Source organism: Dreissena polymorpha, chromosome 4, assembly GCF_020536995.1.
Source record: "Dreissena polymorpha isolate Duluth1 chromosome 4, UMN_Dpol_1.0, whole genome shotgun sequence".
NCBI classification, from domain to species: Eukaryota; Metazoa; Mollusca; class Bivalvia; order Myida; family Dreissenidae; genus Dreissena; species Dreissena polymorpha.
This window is the reverse complement of record NC_068358.1, coordinates 129,199,207-129,221,655: the sequence shown is the minus strand read 5'-3', so window position 1 is coordinate 129,221,655 and position 22,449 is coordinate 129,199,207. Positions and strand designations below refer to the sequence as shown.

At 34.5% G+C, this 22,449-nt stretch overlaps 1 protein-coding gene across 1 annotated transcript in view; it reads left to right on the top strand.

Moving 5' to 3' along the window:
• The window catches only part of LOC127876449 (semaphorin-2A-like), a 148,679-nt gene that overhangs the window by 43,019 nt on the left and 83,211 nt on the right, over nt 1-22,449 (top strand). The window contains exons 4-5 of the mRNA XM_052421745.1: nt 11,886-11,950; nt 16,526-16,997. Of these exons, the coding sequence (XP_052277705.1) occupies nt 16,874-16,997 (124 nt within the window). The 5' untranslated portion in view covers nt 11,886-11,950; nt 16,526-16,873. The remainder of the gene's footprint in view (nt 1-11,885; nt 11,951-16,525; nt 16,998-22,449) is intronic.

Genomic DNA, 22,449 nt, shown 5'->3' with positions numbered 1-22,449 from the left:
TGGCTGGCTGGCTGGCGGGCGGGCGGAACAAGCTTGTCCGGGCCATAACTATGTCGTTCATTGTCAGATTTTAAAATCATTTGGCACATTTGTTCACCATCATTGGACGGTGTGTCGCGCGAAATAATTACGTCGATATCTCCAAGGTCAAGGTCACACTTTGAGTTCAAAGGTCAAAAATGGCCATAAATGAGCTTGTCCTGGCCATAACTATGTCATTCATTGTGAGATTTTAAAATCATTTGGCACATTTGTTCACCATCATGGGACGGTGTGTCGCACGAAAGAATCACGTCAATATCTCCAATGTCAAGGTCGCCACGACTAAAAATAGATTTTTTTAAAAAACAAACTTACAAAGGGGGTTTATTTTGTTTGTTCATTTCAAAAGTTCAGTTTGAGTTTTCTCCCTTTATCAGATTTTTTTTTCACAATGAAAACCTGGTTTTGTGACAATTTTGTCCCTTGTTTATATTTGTTCGGGTCAAAGCTGTTAACCCTTAGTCATGGAACTTTCTGGAAGTTTCCACTGCTTACGTTTGCGTTCTTGATTTGGTTAACAATTAAGATTGGAATGTGCTACTCTTTCTCTTAGCTAAGCTGTTTTCTTATAGTACATCAAGGTAGTTTTTCAATATGATAGAGTTTGTAGCTCACCTGGCACAAAAAGTGTACCGATACGGTTTTGTAAAAACTGGGCTTAATGAGTTTCTTAATTCCTTAAGTATTTCTAACAATATATTAAAGTTATTCTAAAAAATATGCAATAGTTATTTTAAACAATATGCAATAGTTATTTTAAACAATATGCACTAGTTATTTTAAACAATATGCAATAGTTATTTTAAACAATATGCACTAGTTATTTTAAACAATATGCAATAGTAATTATAAAATTTTGTTAATTGAAATTAATTAAAACTTTATTAATCATGATTAATTAAAATTATTAAATAAGTTAAAATGAAAATTTAAATATTACAAATATTTCATAAGAATGTGATTTTAATTGGATTACACAATATCCAATATACACATTCTTACGTTTCAATCTCGTATGCTATTGTGTGTAAATGCTCTTGCAACAATTGGCCATTGATAATACTATAGCATATAATACACCGATCAAGTTTGTATGCCTTTTCAACAATGTTGAAGTTCGTACAGGCAATATAATTCTACCAAAATCATCCTCAATCTGTCCCTTGTGTAAACCATTTCTGAGAACACCTTAAATGCGTGATTTAAAAGAGTTCTGTGTTTCACCTACCATAAAGTTAAAACAGATTTTTTGTCAATTTTTAGCTCCACTGGCCAGAGGCCAGCGGGGCTTATGTCATGGTCCTGTGTCCGTCGTGCGTGCGTCCGTGCGTTTATTTTTTCTTTAAACATTTTCTTCTCCTAAAGTACTGGTCCAATTCTGATGAAATTTCTCAGGAATGTTCCTTGGATGAAACTCTTTCAAATTTGTTCAAATTATGCCCCTGGGGTTAAATTTGACCCCGTTCTTGGGGTCACAAAATTGAAAATTTCCTTATATAAGGCCTATTTTGTGAAAACTTTCAAAATCTTTTCGTCCGTAACCATTGGGCCTAGGGTTATCAAATAGGGTATGTAGAGACATCTAATAGTCCTCTACCAGATTTCTTCAAATTATGCCCCTGGGGTTAAATTTGACCCTGCCCCGGGTGTCACAAAATTGAACAAATGCTTATATAAAGCCTATTTTAAAACTTTAAAAATCTTTTTTTCCATAACCGTAGGGCCTAGGGCTACCAAATTCGGTATGTAGTGACATCTAATAGTTTTCTACTTAGTTTGTTCAAATTATGCCCCTGGGGTCAAATTTGACCCTGCCCCGGGGGTCACAAAAATGAACACATGCTTAATATATCCGCGGCCCGCGAAATCTCCCCTTCATTTTACACTGGTAGATTCTGCCTAAGCATTTTTAAAACGAGGGATATAATTGGCTGTCGTTTCCCAATCTTCCAATTAAAATCGGTTTCATAAAATGTGTTTGGTATTTCGTATGCAAATGGCGCTGTTGTGAAGCGAAAATTATGATTATTGAAATGACAAATATCAATTGAATTAACAACTGACATCATATAGTTTGATAGGCATAATGAAATGTGTTTGTCAACGAAAAAGACTACATTTTAGATACAAGAAACACATATTTTGTTTAAAAATGTGCACAGTGAATTTGTGTCACGGAAACCAGTGTTTCTGTTTGCAAATAGGGAGTTCAGTCTTCTTGCGAAGTAAAACAATTTAGAAGATGATCTTTCCAACATGGAAATAGACAAACATGATTTGATTTATATGAAAGTGGATCTGTGTATAATCAGATTCATATGCATATTCTGCTTTATTATGTTTGTCAAGCTGTTCAGTTAATTGAAATAGCATTGAACTAAAGATGTAAAATGCAAGATATTGAAAGGTAAACAAATTTTATATATTAGGCCTAAATTAAAATTGAGTTTGTTTGCCCTTTACCGACCGACCCACTTTTTACCCCCCGACCCAAAAAATTTTATTGCGATTTCTGAAAACGTATTTTTTTTATTTTCGTTTTTTTCGACGATGATAAAAGAGCCGAAAGCAATATTTATTCATGCGCGTATTTATATCCCTGGCTATTATTATCGCCCCTGACCGATCTAGGTCGCTCCGATGGTTGGAATTTCATACGCCCCAGAATAGACAGTAATGCAAGCGTCTATAACCAGCATCGCGATCGGCGGTGTTCCGTGAAAATTGCCGAACGACATCATACTTAACCATTGGTTCGCGAAAGTAGTCGGACATATACGACTTTACGTTCGTTGTACACATGTTGTTAACGTGATCCAAGATGGCGGACAATTAAAAGAAATAACGATGCTCAGCGAGAACAAATAACTATCGAATTTACGACGGACATCATATAATTAGTATCGATTAATGAAAAGAGCGTGTCATTCTACGATGGAGCATAGGTTTTAGATACAAATAAAACTCTCTTTTTTTTGCAAATGTATGAACTGAATGTCACAGAACAAGTGATGAAGTGTTTGAAAATTGGAATGCAGTCTACTCGCAAAGAAAAATACATCTAACAGTTACAGGATTTTTTTTGTCGAAAATGCAAAATAAAAGACAAACATGATTTGATTTATATGCAAGTGGATCTGTGTTTAATCAGATTCATGTGCATATTCTGCTTTATTATGTTTGCCACACTGAACAGTTTACTGTAATGGTGTCCAGTCATTACACCCCCTGGACGTTACACCCCTGGTCTTTACACCCTCTAAGCCTGGACATTACACCCACCAAGATATTGATTAGATTAGAAAGGTGTAATCAACTTATGAACCACTAATTGGATTTGTCATGTAAGATGACACTGATGAGATTAATGGTTGCTCAAATTATTTAATTGAGCAGCCATCATTTAAAACATTAATTTTTATTTCACCAGAATGACTGTAACAATATGCATCTAAATAATAAATACTTTTTTTCAAGAATATACAGACAGAAAAAACTTGAAGAAATAAAAATAAAGATAAATAAAATAAATAATTATGGAAACGGCCTCAAATACATAAGGACTAAGGCAATATCTTTATCTCAGTGTATCACATCTGTTACTTAAGTTTTATTTCTATTGTAGTAACCATAGTATTTCACTTATCTATAGATATATCTATTTGATTAGCAGTGCATAAGATGCATGCAGTGTTATGTCTCTGATATTGACAATGAAGCAAATCTGCCCTTAGGCTATTTCATATCACTCAAACAAAAGGAGGTAACTTGCTATTAATTTAAAGCAAGTATTAATAAAGTAAAAATATCCTATATATGTTGGTTTCAGTGAGTTTGTTAGATATTGAAATAGAAGTAACATATTGTCACTGTATGATATATAAAATTTTACTGCAGACTTCAAAGTTCATTAATTACAATATCATTAAACTTTAAAGTCAGAATTGATAATGAAAGATCATTGAAGAAATACTTTTTTATAATGAAACACAAGTAACAGGAATCTGTCACTTACTGTAGCAATCAAAACATGTTTTCACAGTTTATGGGAGGGCCCTAATTGGCACTAGTCTGTGTATCTTTTATGGCCCCTAATAAACAGTTAGAGGGTCTTTGTATGGCCCTAATGTGGCCCAAATAGGTCCAATCTTTATCTAAGTGGCCCAGTGTAACTGTTAGTTTTACAAACTGTGTTTCATAAATGATGACACAAAACTGTGTCAATGATTTAAAACACTAAATTGGGGCATGAGTCTTAATGCAACATAAGATCAACTTAATTATTTGAATGATAACAAAAATATATATTACATGTATAATCCCCCATGTCTCTACCCATTTCCCTTTTCCTGCATAAATACCATTCTGTTACATATCATATCATATTTTTAGAAAAATAATATTTTTGTTAATAAAATGTAAATCATAAGACCATTAAATTGAATTTCATTTATGTAAAAATAAGAAAGTATTATTAGTATTCCAAACTTTCCACATGATGTAGTTGGTAAATATGTAACAAATAGTTTCTAATTATTAATAATTAATGGTATGTTTTTTTAGAGACTAATAATTATATAAGTTATATAAACAGATAAAACACAGATACCAAGTTATACCCAGTATTGTCCATAAGACCATTAAATTGAATTTCATTTATGTAAAAATAAGAAAGTATTATTAGGATTCCAAACTTTCCACATGATGTAGTTGATTAAAATGTAACGAATAGTTTCTAATTATTAATAACTAATGGATATGTTTTTATAGAGACTAATAAATATATACGTTATATAAACAGATAAAACACAGATACCAAGTTATACCCAGTATTGTCCATAAGACCATTAAATTGAATTTCATTTATGTAAAAATAAGAAAGTATTATTAGGATTCCAAACTTTCCACATGATGTAGTTGATTAAAATGTAACAAATAGTTTCTAATTATTAATAATTAATGGATATGTTTTTATAGAGACTAATAACTATATAAGTTATATAAACAGATAAAACACAGATACCAAGTTATACCCAGTATTGTCCATAAGACCATTAAATTGAATTTCATTTATGTAAAAATAAGAAAGTATTATTAGGATTCCAAACTTTCCACATGATGTAGTTGGTTAATATGTAACAAATAGTTTCTAATTATTAATAATTAATGGATATGTTTTTATAGAGACTAATAATTATATAAGTTATATAATTGTGTAGGTTAAAGTTTATAAATGAGTATTTACAAAAATAAATTGGTCAAGAATGGCGCAGCTAATAAGCTTAAACCAAGTTGGTGTTTTAAATTATTTATCAGTTACAAGACCATTTGATAACAACGGAAAATGCCCTAAGGTCCAAAATCGCATGATGTCATGGAGCTCAAATTATATAGATCTACAATGTTTATAATAGGAAGAAGAAAATCTAATATGCTGCCATAATCCACAATTATCACATGAAACAGCAAAATCAGAACTATTAACACGCTTTTTTTTACAATTTGAATCAATACACCAAAATATTTGTTTTGGGGGCATTTCGACAGAGGAACAATGTATACCTATAGTATGATATTCTCTAAAATTGTTCTGGTATATATGGGGACAATGAGTAAAAACAATTTGCATTGAGTATTTGTCTTATTAACTTTGTTACCTTTGATGTTTTGATATTCTTTTGCCACGACATAAAGATGCAATATTCTTTAGAATTCATAAAATCAAACAACATCTTCAAATGAATTTTAATAATAATGGTGTGAACAAACTCCTTTAATTTTAGGTGTTATTATTACACTTTGATAATTAACAAATAATTTGAAAAGATCAAAGAACAATGTTTTTCACACCAAAAAATTGTTATTTCCTTATTAACACTGCACATCAATAAGACAGACATACAGACAAACAAACAATAAGATACACTTGGACAGACCCCCATTAGACACACATTAAAGCAGAAACATCATTAATCAAGTGAAGTGTGCCCCATGGTAGGTGTGATCACACCTTAGTAACCTAATCAATTATGTTTACATCTTGGTGGGTGTAATGTCCAGGCTTAGAGGGTGTAATGACTAGGGGTGTAACGTCCAGGGGGTGTAACGACTGGAAATCACTGTAATGGCATGTTAGTGAAATGGATATGTAAAGGTAAACTTATTTAATTTATTAATGTCTCTTAGCTAAATACATCGACAACACTCAAGTATATATGTTTAAAGCGTTAGTATATCCACAAACTGAAACTAACACCCTTAATTTATTTCCCCAAATCAAGTTTTCATGCTTATGTTAGTTGCAATAATACAACTCCCAGCTATTGACCCTCTGAGCTGTACGTATGTACTCATAAAAGCTCAGAGCATTCAAGAAGAAATAATGCTTTATAATAATGTTCAGTTTGCCCTTTTATGAATTTACTTTTCCATGCTGAGACTATGCACTAACCGGTCAAACACTTAAAATTGAGGCCTGTAAAAACTTCAACAGGCCTGTGAATTGTTTCTCCTGGTTGGCAAGTCTGGCCTGTAAAATGTGATGGTCTTTCGCCACGTCTGAATTTTTCCATTAAAGGCTTTAAGCTGTCTTTCTACACTCCTTCAATGCTTGTTGCATGCTAATTAAGCCCAATTTAAGGGAAAGGTTTAAGTTAAAAATAAAAGCTGTCTGGCTGTTAAATAATTACAAATGCATTTGAGCAATTAAAATCATATAATGAACAAATATTTGATGTAATAACACACAAGCATGCATTTGATATTAATATATGCAAGAAACAGCAAACAAGATAATGTTAAGCTACATAGGGCTTCGTACACTGCAACAGTTCTTTAATAAAAGTGTTTTAAATATTCATAGACTATTAGTGTATTAAAAATATAATTTCTCAAATAAAATAAAATAATTTTCCTACCTACCTACCCACCTGTAAAATTTAGGGTCGGTAAAGGGCAAACCAACAATATTTTAATTGTGGCCTTAATTTAACTCAGTTTAATACATCATTAACACAAGAAGAACACTCAAGTGTGTTTGTTTATATTGAGTCCATTAACCTTGATTGTATTTAACATTTTATACAAAAATTTGTATTGTTTTGTTTGTTTTCACCAAATGGTTAGTATTGTTCTTTTATGTTAACATTCTCAAAATTCTTGTTTTATTATAGGCCCTATTTATCAACAAAAAAATTTGAATGACATAATTTTATGATTTATAAACAGATAGCAAAAAATATTTGTTCAAGATAAACTTAACAACAAATTGTTACATTGAAATTAAGTGATTTTAATATTCAGTAGCAAAAAAGTAAGGAGAATCCAACTTAAAAAAGATGTATCAATTGAAAGTTTATTCTACCAATGCTGTCAACAATCCCCTTGTTTATAACATGGCTGCCGCTAAGTCTATTACTAGCAACCTATCAGAGAATAGGTCAGGTACCTTATTTCAATATATGGCAATCCTAGTATTTTTCAAAAACAAACACGACAGGTAACCAATGTCAGATGGAAAAAGTAAAGGAAAGTTAGGACAAGCTCATTGTGTGTCATGATATCTCTTTAAACCTCATGCCATATGCAAGTAGTGTTGCCATGATCGCAACATCTTGATGAATTATAATTCAATTTTTTGTCTCATAAACATTTACTTTGTTTAACAAACAACCTCTACAAAGTTATCATTCCTTCTGCCTTTCGACACCTCATGAACCTGAAAAACTCGTAACTTTATGTTTCCTCAGGCAAATATCTTCTTTGTACAATAAACAATTTCTTCACCATGTTAACAATCCTGCTACACTCACTAATGCCTCAAGAATGAAGTTAAGTTCAGGTGATCTATGTCATTAGGTATTTTGCATTTGTCATGAACTATATAAGTAACAGAAACTTTGAAACCTACAAACACTTTGGAATTTTGGAAAAAGATTCATGATTGAATGAAGGAACTTTCATTAATCTTGTAGAACATGCGTAGATTTGACCTTCAGCATCTTAAAATATGTGAAATAGAAAGAAGGACAATATCTTTTGAAGAGATAAATGTACCTACGTTATAAGCAAAGGACCTGTGCGACAATACCCAGACTTTTGTGTCTGTTTAGTTAACACCGTAGTAACGTTTTCCATACATAAAAAATGCTCACCCTTTCAATTTTAAGCGCCCAGTGGGACGAGGGATAGAAAGAGAAAGTCACATGCTTGAGTACATTTCAATCCATGCGCATTGCACGCTTTTTTCACATAAAAGAACAGTGGAGCGATACAGGGCCACCATGGCCCTCTTGTTTCCGATAGCTTTTGCTGTTGTGCGACATGGTGGAATACGTACTGTTTGCGGTAGATGTCGTAAAGTGAAAGTCGTGATAGTGAACTACGTACGGTTTGTGGTGAAGGAGTAAAGGCAAAAAGAAAGTAAACAAGCGGATGCGGCAGTTCAGGAAAATTGTAGTAAATAAATTCGTAACGAAAGACATATTTAAATGAGGTATTGATTAAAATTGAATAACACTTCCAAGAGGGAAATTTTTCAAATATTTGGGGGAAAAATATATACTCTAGAGATGGGGGAAGGGGGCCGAATAACGCAGAATATTTCATCCAAAAAAAACATTGAGCCCTGACCAATCTTTCATGTGCCCTGACCCAAGTATTATCTTTTAGAAAGGTAGTTGGCGTAAATGCCGACTTTGAAATAAAGTTTGCAATTTACGTTTCTTAATAATTAAATTGAAAACAAAAGTTTAACTATTGTGGGTTTTCTCACTTGTAAGATGCATATTCACCGCATGAAATTTGTGTTATCATTGTCAAACCACATATCAGTGTAAGTAGATAAAAATTATACTACGGGAGTGCACAACATTATGTGTCCTTTCATGCCTTATTATGAGTATATTTCTTCAATGTCAAAATATATGGTATGTTAATATTTGATTTACACACAGTTTTCATTCTACACATTAAAGTCTCACTTTCACAGGCATGTTATGCGAAAATGGGTCTTATGCATTTTGGCCAGCGTATCTTGAACCCAACATGTGCATTTACGCAGTCTGGTCAGAGGCGATGTTGTTCGCTTTAAAGTCACTCAATGTGTTATGGTCTCATTATGTATCTTTTGACCATGAAAAATGAGTTGTGTCTTAAATTATGCAATAGCGAACAACTTCAGTGCCTTCAGCGCTTTGATTCCCCTATGTTAAATGCACATTTGGTGAGTAGGTGTTGCTATCATGACTGAATTTTATCTGCCTAAAATATTGTAAAACCATATCTAATAAAATATGAAGCTGTGTGTGTGTTTTGTGATTTTGATAAAGGATTGATGCTGTGCTTATATATTTTGCTATCATGTAAGTGTTATTGCTTCAGTGGTTGAAAATAGATTCTGTAACGGAATTTGTCTGTACTAGATAGTATTTTCCAAAGTATATGGCTGCTATCATTACTGTTATGCTGATGTTGCATAGGGATAAATGTTAACAGGTTGTTTGGATGGATTTGCTGTATCAGGTTTGGCGAAATTGCCGGTCCGCCGGTCCTGACCGGCAGATTTTCATTTGGTCCGGCAGGATTAACAAGAATGCCGGTCCTGGCGACCGGCAAAATGTGAAATGACTACAAACAAATCTTTTTTTTTCAAAGTTGAAAATTCGAAGAGCAAACCCCTTACTACATCATGAAAATGAAATCGCTCATTGTTTTGATGTTTGCAAAAGGTTTGTTACGTACAATTAGCAAATCCAATTGGTTACACAACACCTACTTCAAACTCAGTCGAAAAATCGGCAACTGCCTTCTAACAAAAAAGATCTTGATAGCTTTGACATATTTTTCGAGTAGATAAGGACATTAAAATATCATAAAATATAAAAATTCTTTATGAAGCATGGCTTTTAAAAAGGTTGTTTATTAAGTATAAACAATGTTCTAGTAATAACACAACCATTTGCAAACGCCATTTTTCAGAAGTGTAAAGAGAACAGTGCATTATGAGGCAGAGCTTTCATTGGACGAGCGAATTTAAATTTAGATTGAATGCAATACGTTACATGTACAAAGAACTGTTATATTGCATCATACACAGTGTCATGTAAAAATCGTGCTTCCCGGGGACTTTCTGATACCAGGCAAAAATGAAAATGAATCTCTGTTAACAATTACACTGCCTTAGCATGTAAATGAATCATCTTGATTATTTAATTAATTTCTCGTACACGTTCTGAAAAAGTAATGCCTTTATACTAAAATGATAATTAAATGTCAGGAAACTTGTTTTATACTGTGCGCAGTATATTTAACAGCCGGTCTGCTCCAAACTGCAATTTCATCAAAGTACATGCAATAATGTTTTAATCGTTTTGAATAATTATAATTTGATAATTATTGGGCTTGCACTTACGTTATTGAAATTAGCGCACCGAACCACTGATAGGGAATACATTGTGCATGTAATAAACACTGACACGCGAATTTTTCGCACCTTTATTGACATTACACAACATATTAACACCAATTAGCTGCCGGTGTCGTTTAACCTCTAAGCGATTAAAATCGGTTTAAGGGACGGTTGAATAAAACGATCAAGATGTGATCGCTGCCATCTTTGAATTTTCTAGTTGTTTTTTTTCGGTCCGGCTCAATTTTGTCCGGACCGGCACATTTTCTGAAATGCCTGTCCGGATGACCGGCAGCTTTTTTCCACTTTCGCCAAGCCTGCTGTATAGGCTTTATTTTGGCCAGGAACAGTTCAAGATCATTAACTATATGATCTTTTTCTTGCCAAAATGGGCCTTAGGACATTATCTAACAGCCAAGCTCCAGATATACCCTGATGAGTAGTCTTGATGACTGCCAATAAGACCACTAAACTATGGGTGACTTCAAAACAGCAGGCAGTGGTTTTTGCACCATTTTTTGGAACGGGGCTTGGTTGCTTTGGATTGGGAAAATTCAGGGCGTTCTGAATAAAAATAAGTAATTAGTGTTGTTGTTGTTGTTTTGCTAAAAAATGCTTCAAAATTTAGATTTTTTTTTTCGGTATTATATTTACTAAAGTTCAATGATTAACACAATGTTGTGATAAAAAATTATTATCTGGAAACCTTCAACTGGGAATTTTAAGGTCCTATTTGGAAAAAATATATACTGTTTCCATCGGGAATGGGACTGAATACCGGACCGAGTTTTGAAGGAAAAAAGCACTGGCAGGGTAGCTCTTGACCAGTACAGGCTGGTCTGAAAATACAAAGGTTGCAAATGGCATAAAACCTATTTTTGCATGAGCAGCTAATATGATTTCTGGTCCCATTTATTGACACTCAGTTACATATTTTGACTGGAGCCTAAAAGACAAATGTTAACTCAGAATATTTATTTTGATGTGCTAAAATTGTTTTAGAAAACTTATAGAAAGTCGTACAAATGTAAATGAAAGTTTTTTCATTTGGTCTATGTACTAAATGCCATTTTCAGTGTTGGAAAGTGGTAATCTTGCCGCAAAGTCCAAATTTTAAATTTGACATTTCCTTGTTTTAATCCTTTCTCATAAAGCAGCATTAACTGATTAAGATTGACTTACTTGATAAGAATTATGTCAAAATGTTTTGCATATGCATATTTTGAAGTTTGGCATATCCTTACTTTAATCTATTCTTATGAAGCAGCATGATTACTTGTTCTTTATGAAAAGCAGCATTAATTGATATAGATTCACTTACCTGATAAGAATTATTGTAAAAATTGTTTTGTCTCTTAAGTTAAACATTTTTTACAGACTTTATAAGGACTTTATAATGCAATGCATACAACATGGTTTCACATTATCATTGCAGTGGACTTGATGTTACAAGGAGCAGCTAGAAATTGTGATTTGCTTTGCCAGCACAGACAAATATAGGTAAGTTTACAAATGAGACTCACTCTTGGATAACAGGGTTTAATGCATATGCATAAGAATTCATACCAGATCAGGGCCAAGCTTACATGGTCAAGCATCAACCTCACTATGGGCAACATTTTTTAAAGCTTGATGAAACTTGGTTAGTTTGTTTATCTTGACAATATCTAGCTTATAATCTGGATTGGCTTGACAATATCTAGCTTATAATCTGGATTGGCTTGACAATATCTAGCTTATAATCTGGATTGGGTGCGTCTTTAAACTAACTTACCTGGTCATATCTTAAAAATAGCTTGTTACAACTTTAGAGGCAACATTTATTACTCATTCTTGAATGCATGTTTATCTTGCAAATATGAAAGCCATGTTAAAATCTAGGTCAAGTTGGGTCAAACACTAGTTGAACAAGTCAAGTCTTAAGGCCTAAATTAAAATTGAGTTTGTTTGCCCTTTACCGACCGACCCACTTTGTACCCCCCGACCCAAAAATATTTATTGCGATTTCTGAAAACATATTTTTTTTATTTTCGTTTTTTTCGACGATGATAAAAGAGCCGAAAGCAATATTTATTCATGCGCCTATTTATATCCCTGTCTATTATTATCGCCCCTGACCGATCTAGGTCGCTCCGATGGTTGGAATTTCATACGCCCCAGAATAGACAGTAATGCAAGCGTCTATAACCAGCATCGCGATCGGCGGTGTTCCGTGAAAATGGCCGAACGACATCATACTTAACCATTGGTTCGCGAAAGTAGTCGGACATATACGACTTTACGTTCGTTGTGCACATGTTGTTAACGTGATCCAAGATGGCGGACAATTAAAAGAAATAACGATGCTCAGCGAGAACAAATAACTATCGAATTTACGACGGACATCATATAATTAGTATCGATTAATGAAAAGAGCGTGTCATTCTACGATGGAGCATAGGTTTTAGATACAAATAAAACTCTCTTTTTTTTGCAAATGTATGAACTGAATGTCACAGAACAAGTGATGAAGTGTTTGAAAATTGGAATGCAGTCTACTCGCAAAGAAAAATACATCTAACAGTTACAGGATTTTTTTTGTCGAAAATGCAAAATAAAAGACAAACATGATTTGATTTATATGCAAGTGGATCTGTGTTTAATCAGATTCATGTGCATATTCTGCTTTATTATGTTTGCCACACTGAACAGTTTACTGTAATGGCATGTTAGTGAAATGGATATGTAAAGGTAAACTTATTTAATTTATTAATGTCTCTTAGCTAAATACATCGACAACACTCAAGTATATATGTTTAAAGCGTTAGTATATCCACAAACTGAAACTAACACCCTTAATTTATTTCCCAAAATCAAGTTTTCATGCTTATGTTAGTTGCAATAATACAACTCCCAGCTATTGACCCTCTGAGCTGTACGTATGTACTCATAAAAGCTCAGAGCATTCAAGAAGAAATAATGCTTTATAATAATGTTCAGTTTGCCCTTTTATGAATTTACTTTTCCATGCTGAGACTATGCACTAACCGGTCAAACACTTAAAATTGAGGCCTGTAAAAACTTCAACAGGCCTGTGAATTGTTTCTCCTGGTAGGCAAGTCTGGCCTGTAAAATGTGATGGTCTTTCGCCACGTCTGAATTTTTCCATTAAAGGCTTTGGGCTGTCTTTCTACACTCCTTCAATGCTTGTTGCATGCTAATTAAGCCCAATTTAAGGGAAAGGTTTAAGTTAAAAATAAAAGCTGTCTGGCTGTTAAATAATTACAAATGCATTTGAGCAATTAAAATCATATAATGAACAAATATTTGATGTAATAACACACAAGCATGCATTTGATATTAATATATGCAAGAAACAGCAAACAAGATAATGTTAAGCTACATAGGGCTTCGTACACTGCAACAGTTCTTTAATAAAAGTGTTTTAAATATTCATAGACTATTAGTGTATTAAAAATATAATTTCTCAAATAAAATAAAATAATTTTCCTACCTACCTACCCACCTGTAAAATTTAGGGTCGGTAAAGGGCAAACCAACAATATTTTAATTGTGGCCTGAACATTTGGTTTCTGTGAACACTCATTTGAGCATTTTAGGGCCATCTTGGCCCTCTTGTTTTATTCATTGTTCATGTACCACTTTGTTCATGAAATGGATTTCTTGAATAACATGTGACATTGATGTACCACCACTAACCTAACCCCAACACAAGTGAAATATCTAACAGTCAGGGCATGTAATGTGGGCGTCAGCATTTCTTGGATGGATATCAAAAACTGTGTTTGACATTTAACTGCCATTGTGTTTAATGTCAAAAAAAGCTTGCCTGCACACAATCAACCTTTTTTGCATGGTTTTGGAAAGGTTTCGGTAATTAATTGCTTGTTACATAAGCAATCAATTCTTGTTACTTAGGGAACAATGGCAACAATACAGCATTTTGATTAAAACTCAGACTCTGCTGGTTATCTTTCCATAACTATATGATCAATTAGGCTTTTAAAGTGCACCTACACAGCTCATAGCAGTTTTTTGTGGGAGGATTTGTTTATCGTCTCCTACCGGTTTCAAGGGAGGGAACTTATGGTTTGCACTCCGTCTGTCCTTCACACTTTTCTGGATCCTGCGATAACTTAAAAAGTTCTTCATATTTTTTCATGAAACTTAAAACATGGATAGATGGCAATATGGACATTATGCATGTCATTTCATTTTGTTCCTACATCAAAAATTCTGGTTGCTATGGCAACAAATAGACTAGAAATACTGCTGAAAATGGTGGTTTTCTGGATCCTGCAATAACTTTAAGAGTTCTTAATTTTTTTTCATGAAACTTGCAACATGGATAGAAGGCAATATGGACATTATGCACATCATTTTATTTTGTTCCTACGTCAAAAATTGTGGTTCCTATGGCAACCAAAAAAAATTAAACAATTCTGAAAATTGTGGAATTTCTGTCAATGGTGGAGCCGGTAGGGGACCATATTGCTTGACAATAGCCTTGTTTTGGATGTAAGCTGGAGCATGATTTACATGGGCTGTAGGAGCATTTTAATGATAATATGACCCTCCTTCTGAAAAAACTTGGCTCAATGCATGTGCCTAATGTGTCATCCCAGATGAGCCTGTGCAGCTGTGCAGGCTTATAACAGATGACACTGTCCGCTTTCATGCAATTTTTGGTGTAAAGGAAGTCTATTCTAAACGTTAAGCCATTTAAGGCAGAAAGTGTTGTCCCTGATTACTCTCATTAAGGTTGTGAGAATAACTGTTCTGCAATGAATGCCTACACAAATAAATAATTTAATTTGTTAAAGTGTTTATGAAAAATGTGATGCCACAAATTGTATAGGAGACACTGACTTCCATGATTATTTCAGTTTTCTATGGTGAACGCTGTTGACCTCTTTGTAGACCTTCTTTATTTAGCTTTCATCTAAATTTCGGTAAGTCTGATCTTCAAGCATTTGTGGGTCAAATGCCATAATCACCAATATATCCAAGGGTATAAGTCTGTTCTTATTTATTTCAACCTACATAACCACATTTTGCTGTTGAGAGGCTGGTACTATGGCTTTGATAATGTTACTTGTAAAACATCATCAAGTTCAGAAGTCAGCATTATCTGTCATCAACTCAGTGTTTTTTGGAGGCTTCAGTAAGCTTACATTAACAGTTTACTTTGCTTTGGCCGCAGCACAGATTGCTGTTATTGTAACTGAAACCATTGCCAAGGGCGGAGTAATAACATTTATATCATGTAAAACTATTAAGTCTGTCTTTCCCTGTCAGTTGACCTGTGAATTTTACTGCTGGAAAGTGGACACCAACATCATTAGTGTTGTAATTCTTGCCATTCTAACAATTAACCTGACACATGAACTGTGTCTAACAATGGTCATTGGACGCTTTATTGACAGTACAATGGTCATATGATGCTTTATTTACTCTATATACTATAAATGTGATGTGTTGTAAACTTAGTTAAGTTTAGGCGAGAATTTCAGTTTGCTAATAGGGAAATGTCAATATTTCATGAATTATTTTGGCTTCGCTAGTTTTAATAAAATTTGATGGTAATTTGTGTAGGCGTTAACCCTCAGTGTCAGAGGTTGCCTAAAGGCTGTACCACAATTCGGTATAATTATGTTGTGTGTAGGATTATGTTCTTTATAAGTGTTGAGATAAAGAAAATTATAGAACTTTTTAATATGAATTGTAACATTTCTTACTGTTGACCATAATCACCTAGTAAATAGCCAGCTGCAAAAGCAATTATATTTATCTTCATGCGAATATTGTTGTGAGTAGTGTTATAATTCACAAACATTTACATCAGTATTATTGCAAATACATCAACATAGAAAATTAATCTTCATGGTTGTACTGTAAGTAATCCTGAAAAACATCATCTTGAGGTTTAAGTGAAATAGGATGTTGTGAGGATTGTGTGCTAGATTTATCTGTGTTTTCTTTTTTGTAAATACGTAGGTATATACATTACAAATAGTAAATGCTTATAAAACATATAAATGTGTGTGTGTATCTATTTGTTTCCTTTTGTTTCAGACAGAATTGTAATACATTGCGTACCAGCACACATGCAATACGGAACAAGGATGTTAAAAAGAGACTATGATTATTACTATTACAAATGTTAAGTGATTTGGGAAAGCAGGAATAAACTGCATACAAAACAAATATAAAATAGTTAGAAAAATAGAAATTTGAAAGTGGATACTTGTGCATCATCCCACAATAATAATTGGGCAATAGGCAATAATAATTATTATATGTGTCAAATATGTGTCAAAAGATAAATTTAGTGAATACAAGACAGTTGTTTAGATGACAATCACTTGATGTTAAGCAGTGTATCAACAAACTAGTGAAGAAAATCTAATCCCAGCTATTTTAATGATAAACAAATTAAGACTTTGCAAGATGACAATATTGAATCCTTCTGTAAGTGGATGCTGTCTGTTAGCAGTCAGTGTGTTGACGGTACTTGCGGGTCCAGTAACATACCTAGACCAGGAAGGTTAGTATTATGTCATATTATAATACTTACCGTATTTTACCATGTATAGCGCGCTACCATGTATAACGCGCATGCAATTTTTTAAAGCCAAAATGGAGAAAAAAAAGAATTCAAGACCAAAAACCTGAAAATTTGGCCGAAAATGGCCGCCATTCTTATATTGCGCAATCATTTAATCTGAGTTTTTCGGGCGCTTAATTTTTTGTTTTAAAGTAGGGAGCGTTTATACGATCAGGAGCATGGGTTGCAAAGCACTATATTTTCGACAATTTTTAAGATTATTCTCTCGAGGACACCGTTATGTCCTTATTTCCGCTGCGCATGTTTGCGTTAAATTCGAACCACTATTACCTATTCCTCACATTTGAACAGTGTAACATTTTCATTACCTGCCGCTCACAACGTCGTATGACATCTTCTTCTGCAGACCCGCAACATCTCAATGTCCAATTTTACGCAAATCGTCCGTGGATCCCATTTTATTTTTTATCGACTTAAATATTTCCCCATTAAGAGATGCTCCCCAATAAATCCAGTTTGACCCGGTATTTCGCGCCTTCACTGCGTCTAGTTGATAAGTATTTATAGTAAGACAAACAATACACCCGAACGCTCAATTCCATACAGTTGGCGTTATCCGCGTAAAGCCATTTGACAAATATCATTTGCTTGTCTCTATTGAAAGAAAATAAAACGAGTCTATATCTCTATTGTTGGTTTGTAACCTACGTAGTATACTCGCACAGTAGCATATTTATGCAGAGATCGGAAAATCATTGATAAATGTATTCGTCGTTTCAATGCTTAGGGCCTAGTAATTTCGGCAAATCGGAACTCAACTTACGTAAAACACTTGCTCAATTAACCGTTGAACTCCACCTCCGTTCTTTGCAAAAGGTTTGAAGGCGGAGCTTTGCACGTGCTATTATTTAATTGGACTATTGCCATTGAGGAACAAACACACGATTGGTTCGGCATGTTGATTGCTAGACAAAGGAAGCCAATTTTGTCGGCGAGAAACTTGTCGCTTTATTGCTTCAGACAGGAAGCGGCTTTCCTTTGATGACGTCAAACTGTCAATTCACATGGAGTGCAAATTTTCGGAAATGCTAACATTAAACTTTGGATTAAATTATCAAAATAAAGCAAAAGCGAAGTTGAGAAATACTTATTGAAATAATTAGCCTTAGTTCAAATAAGACGTTTTGCGTTGTAAATCAACGAGTTTTCATGACAACGAAAACTTAAACAAACAATACCGCGGCGCACAGGGATCGATATACCTCGATTTTTTTTAATGAACAATCAATGAAGAAGTGTGAAAACACCAACAAAGACATTTTTTTTTCATCTTTTAATTTTTGTCAAAACAATTACTACCCGTTCATTACTAACCTTTCCCGCTTTTTGTTGTTTCGACAACGGCCCCTTCAGTCTATAACATTATAGGGTGTAGTTTTTTTGCAATAACAAAAATGGCGGCAATTGTGAAGATTTACGATTACGAAATGGATGTTTTGCAATTTAGCAACCAGGAAAGCGTTGTGTCAATGTATTACGCGCACTGAATTTTTATTTTGAAATTTGAAGGTAAAAAACTGCGCGCTATGCATGGTAAAATACGGTATATATTTAGTGGCATGCCTAGGCTTATGCACTTACGCATACAGCTGATATATAATATTGAAAATTTTAAACCACCAAAAAACGATATTCGAACTATTCCCTTACCCAGTTTGGCATACTATTGCCATCATATTGAGACACAACGGAAGTTGTTGAGACGAAATGACCTAGACATTATGAAAACTGACTATATGACCTGCCTCATGCAAAAATGTCTCTTATACCCTAAAAGGCTAGTGTAGCCTCAGCCTTGCCTGCACAATCATTCAATCAAATGAATTTGAGTAATGTTTTGGGGAAACCAGGCTTAAATAATGCATGTGCATAAAGTGTTCCCCCAGATAAGCCTGTGTGGACACTTAAAGTTTTCAATTTATCCCTTGGCAGTCTCTAGGAAAAACAACAAAATGCATCAGCTGTGTCTTTCCAGCAACCAATATGATAATTACAATTGTGATAACATAAAAAAACAACTGAACAGGTGGTGAAAGAAATGCTATCCAAAAGATGGCTTGTTAACTATCAGTGTTTTTCCCAGACCAATTAATTAATTTGTTCACCAGATAAAACAAGATTATTTGGCTGCATCAGCTCTTTTGGTTGGCCAATCTTTTCCAATATAGTTTGACATTGACACATGTTGCAAGTTAATTAACACAGTCTTTTTGAGGCCTTTGATCTTCCAGTTATTTTAAAGTGTTACATAACAAATGTTAATGATTGCTAACAAACCATGGTCTATTTCAGTCTGTGCAATCAGTACCATTCTAAAATAAGTTAAAATAACCCATATTCATTACAAAGGTCAGGCCAGCCCAGTTTGAAATGAACTGGATACATTTGTAATTGAAATTAGTTTGATTTAAATGTATCCCTAGCGGTATTATGAGTACCCTGGTGTATAATTACGGATGGGAATGAAAAGGGACCTTATTTAGGGGTCTGCTCAAATCCCTCTAATGAATGGTTCAATTCATAAACTTTATAAATGCAAGCTCAGGGACCCATTTAGAATTGTCACAGTTTAAATTCCTATGAAATAGACATTTTCTTCAAGACTTTCATTTCTACCTGTTGATTTCCTCTTAGGTCAGTAGTTGACTTTCAGTCTACAGTTTTGTATGACAGTCTATTATGCAAAGTTCTGCTGTGACAAATAAGGCAATTAAGTGCAATTGTGATATTGTGACAGCTGTTGATAATGAGTAGGATTGCACATGAGTTGATCAGTTGCACATTACCAGAATAGAATTATTGCAAGGTTTTTCTCACTCCCAATCAGCTTTAAAATATTAACATTTTTATTTTTTAACCAGGTTTTCCGAAGGAAAAAACAGGTTATTAGATTGACAAATGTCGGTGGGCAGGCTGGCGGACGGGCGGAACAAGCTTGTCCGGGCCATAACTTTGTTGTTCATTGTTAGATATTAAAATGATTCGGCACATTTGTTCACCATCATAAGACGGTGTGTCCCGCAAAAGAAATACGTCGTTGTCTCCAAGGTCAAGGTCACACTTTGAGTTCAAAGGTCAAAAATGGTCATAAATGAGCTTGTCCGGGCCATTTTTATGTCATTCATTGTGAGATTTTAAAATCATTTGGCACATTTGTTCACCATCATTGGACGATGTGTCGCGCGAAAGAATTAGGTCGATATCTGCCAGGTCAAGGTCGCCACAACTAAAAATAGATTGATTTTTAAACAATAGGGGTAACTTTGAACAATCAGTAATTAGAAATGGCGCGGCAGAGGCCGACGCGTATCCACAGGCCGCATGTTTGACCCAGGGGCGCCCCATGGTTGGTAATGGGTCCATGCATAGTTGAGATTGACCGTATGTCATAAGAAAAGTTCAGTATCAATTAGAAGTGAATCAGTGTAGAAAGAAATTACAGTCCACTCTTGTTACCTCGACATCGGATATCTCGATATTCTCGATATGTCGAAGTAAGCTCAATGTCCCATTTTTTTCCTTCTTTATCTTTATAAATAAACATCGCTTTTCTCGATTTTCGTTATGTCGAATAATTCGATATGTCGATATAAAATTTTGTCCCGAGTCCTGTTTAAACATGTATTTACTGTGGTTTATCTGGGGGAATAACTTTTCCAGTGTCGGCAAAAGGTGAGAAACTTTTTCTTTGATACTTCACCGTCCCGCTTCGCCCGGCTGCTCCCGATACTGTGCGGTAGGAAATTGATCCGTTAATTGCATCAATTATCATTCGTTGTAATGTCGTTAGCCATCAACACTTGATTAAGGCCTGTCACTTTAAGTGTCACTTTAACATCAATTAACTGCAATTAATACACAGCCTGCCGAAAGGCCGAAAGACTAATTGTTTTTACAAACAACATTCCAAAATGCATTGAGTTATATTTTTGCTTATATACACCGTCGTTTACTCAACAGTTTAGAAAAATTATAACTGCATGTGTTCATGCAATTCTGTAATACTTAAAACGTCATTTTAAGCATTTAAATAGCAAAATTTATCGTGCCTCGTAAAATGCGTATATATCAGGAAGAGAGTATTTTGCCACACGGTGACGGCTTTAGTTAGATCACTTAGCAGGTATTAAGATGTTAAAAACAAGGTAAATTTTCGTCTCATTTTTTCTTTGAAAACGCCTAATCAGATATCTCGAACTCTCGTTATCTCGATATTTTTTCTTGTTCCTGCCGACTTCGAGATAAGGAGAGTGGACTGTATAGTAAAAGACAATTTTGGGTGGGTGTGGCCTATTATGGGCGGGCGCCCCAGGGTTGGTTAAGGGGCCATACATAGTTGAGATTGACCGCATTGTCATAAGAGATGTTCAATCAGTATCAATTTGAAGTAAATCAGTGTAGAAATGAAGAAAATATAGTAAAAGGCAATTTTGGGTGGGCGTGGCCTATGTGGGCGGGGCGCCCCAGGGTTGGTAATGGCGCCATGCATAGTTGAGATTGACTGTATTGTCATAAAAGAGGTTCAGTTTCAATTTGAAGTGATCGGTGTAGAAATGAAGATATTATAGTAAATGGCAATTTTTGGTGGGCATGGCCTATGTAGGCGGGGCGCCCCAGGGTTGGTAATGGGGTCATGCATAGTTGAGATTAACTTAATGTCATAAGAGAGGTTCAGTATCAATTTGAAGTGAATCAGTGTAGAGATGAAGAAATTTTAGTTAAAAGCAATTTTGGGTGGGCGTGGCCTATATGGGTGTGGCCTTTTATGGACGGGGCGCCCCAGGGTTGGTAATGGGGCCAGACATAGTTGAGATTGACCGTATTGTCATAAGAGAAGTTCAGTATCAATTAGAAGTGAATCGGTGTAGAAATGAAGAAATTATAGTAAAAGACAATTTTGGGTGGATGTGGCCTATTATGGGCGGGGCGCCCCAGGGTTGGTAATGGGGCCTTACATAGTTGAGATTGACTGTATTGTCATAAGAGATGTTCAGTATCAATTTGAAGTAAATCGGTGTAGAAATGAAGAAATTATAGTAAAAGGCAATTTTGGGTGGGCCTGGCCTATGTGGGCGGGGCGCCCCAGGGTTGGTAATGATGCCATGCATACAGGACCCTCAATCTGTCAAATCCACGGCCGAAATTAGGCCGCATTCCCCCCCCCCCCCCCCCTGAAAAGTATACTTTTTTCCCCTTTTCGGTGGAAAAATTCCCCCTAAAAAAAATAAACAAAAATTTATTTATTTTTGTTTTTTTTTTATAGATAGATGTCTCATGATTATTATAGCTCAATTCTATTTTAATTAAATCTTGTTAAACATACTAAATTATGAAATAAGCAATAAATATAGTGCAAACATGTACAAATGTA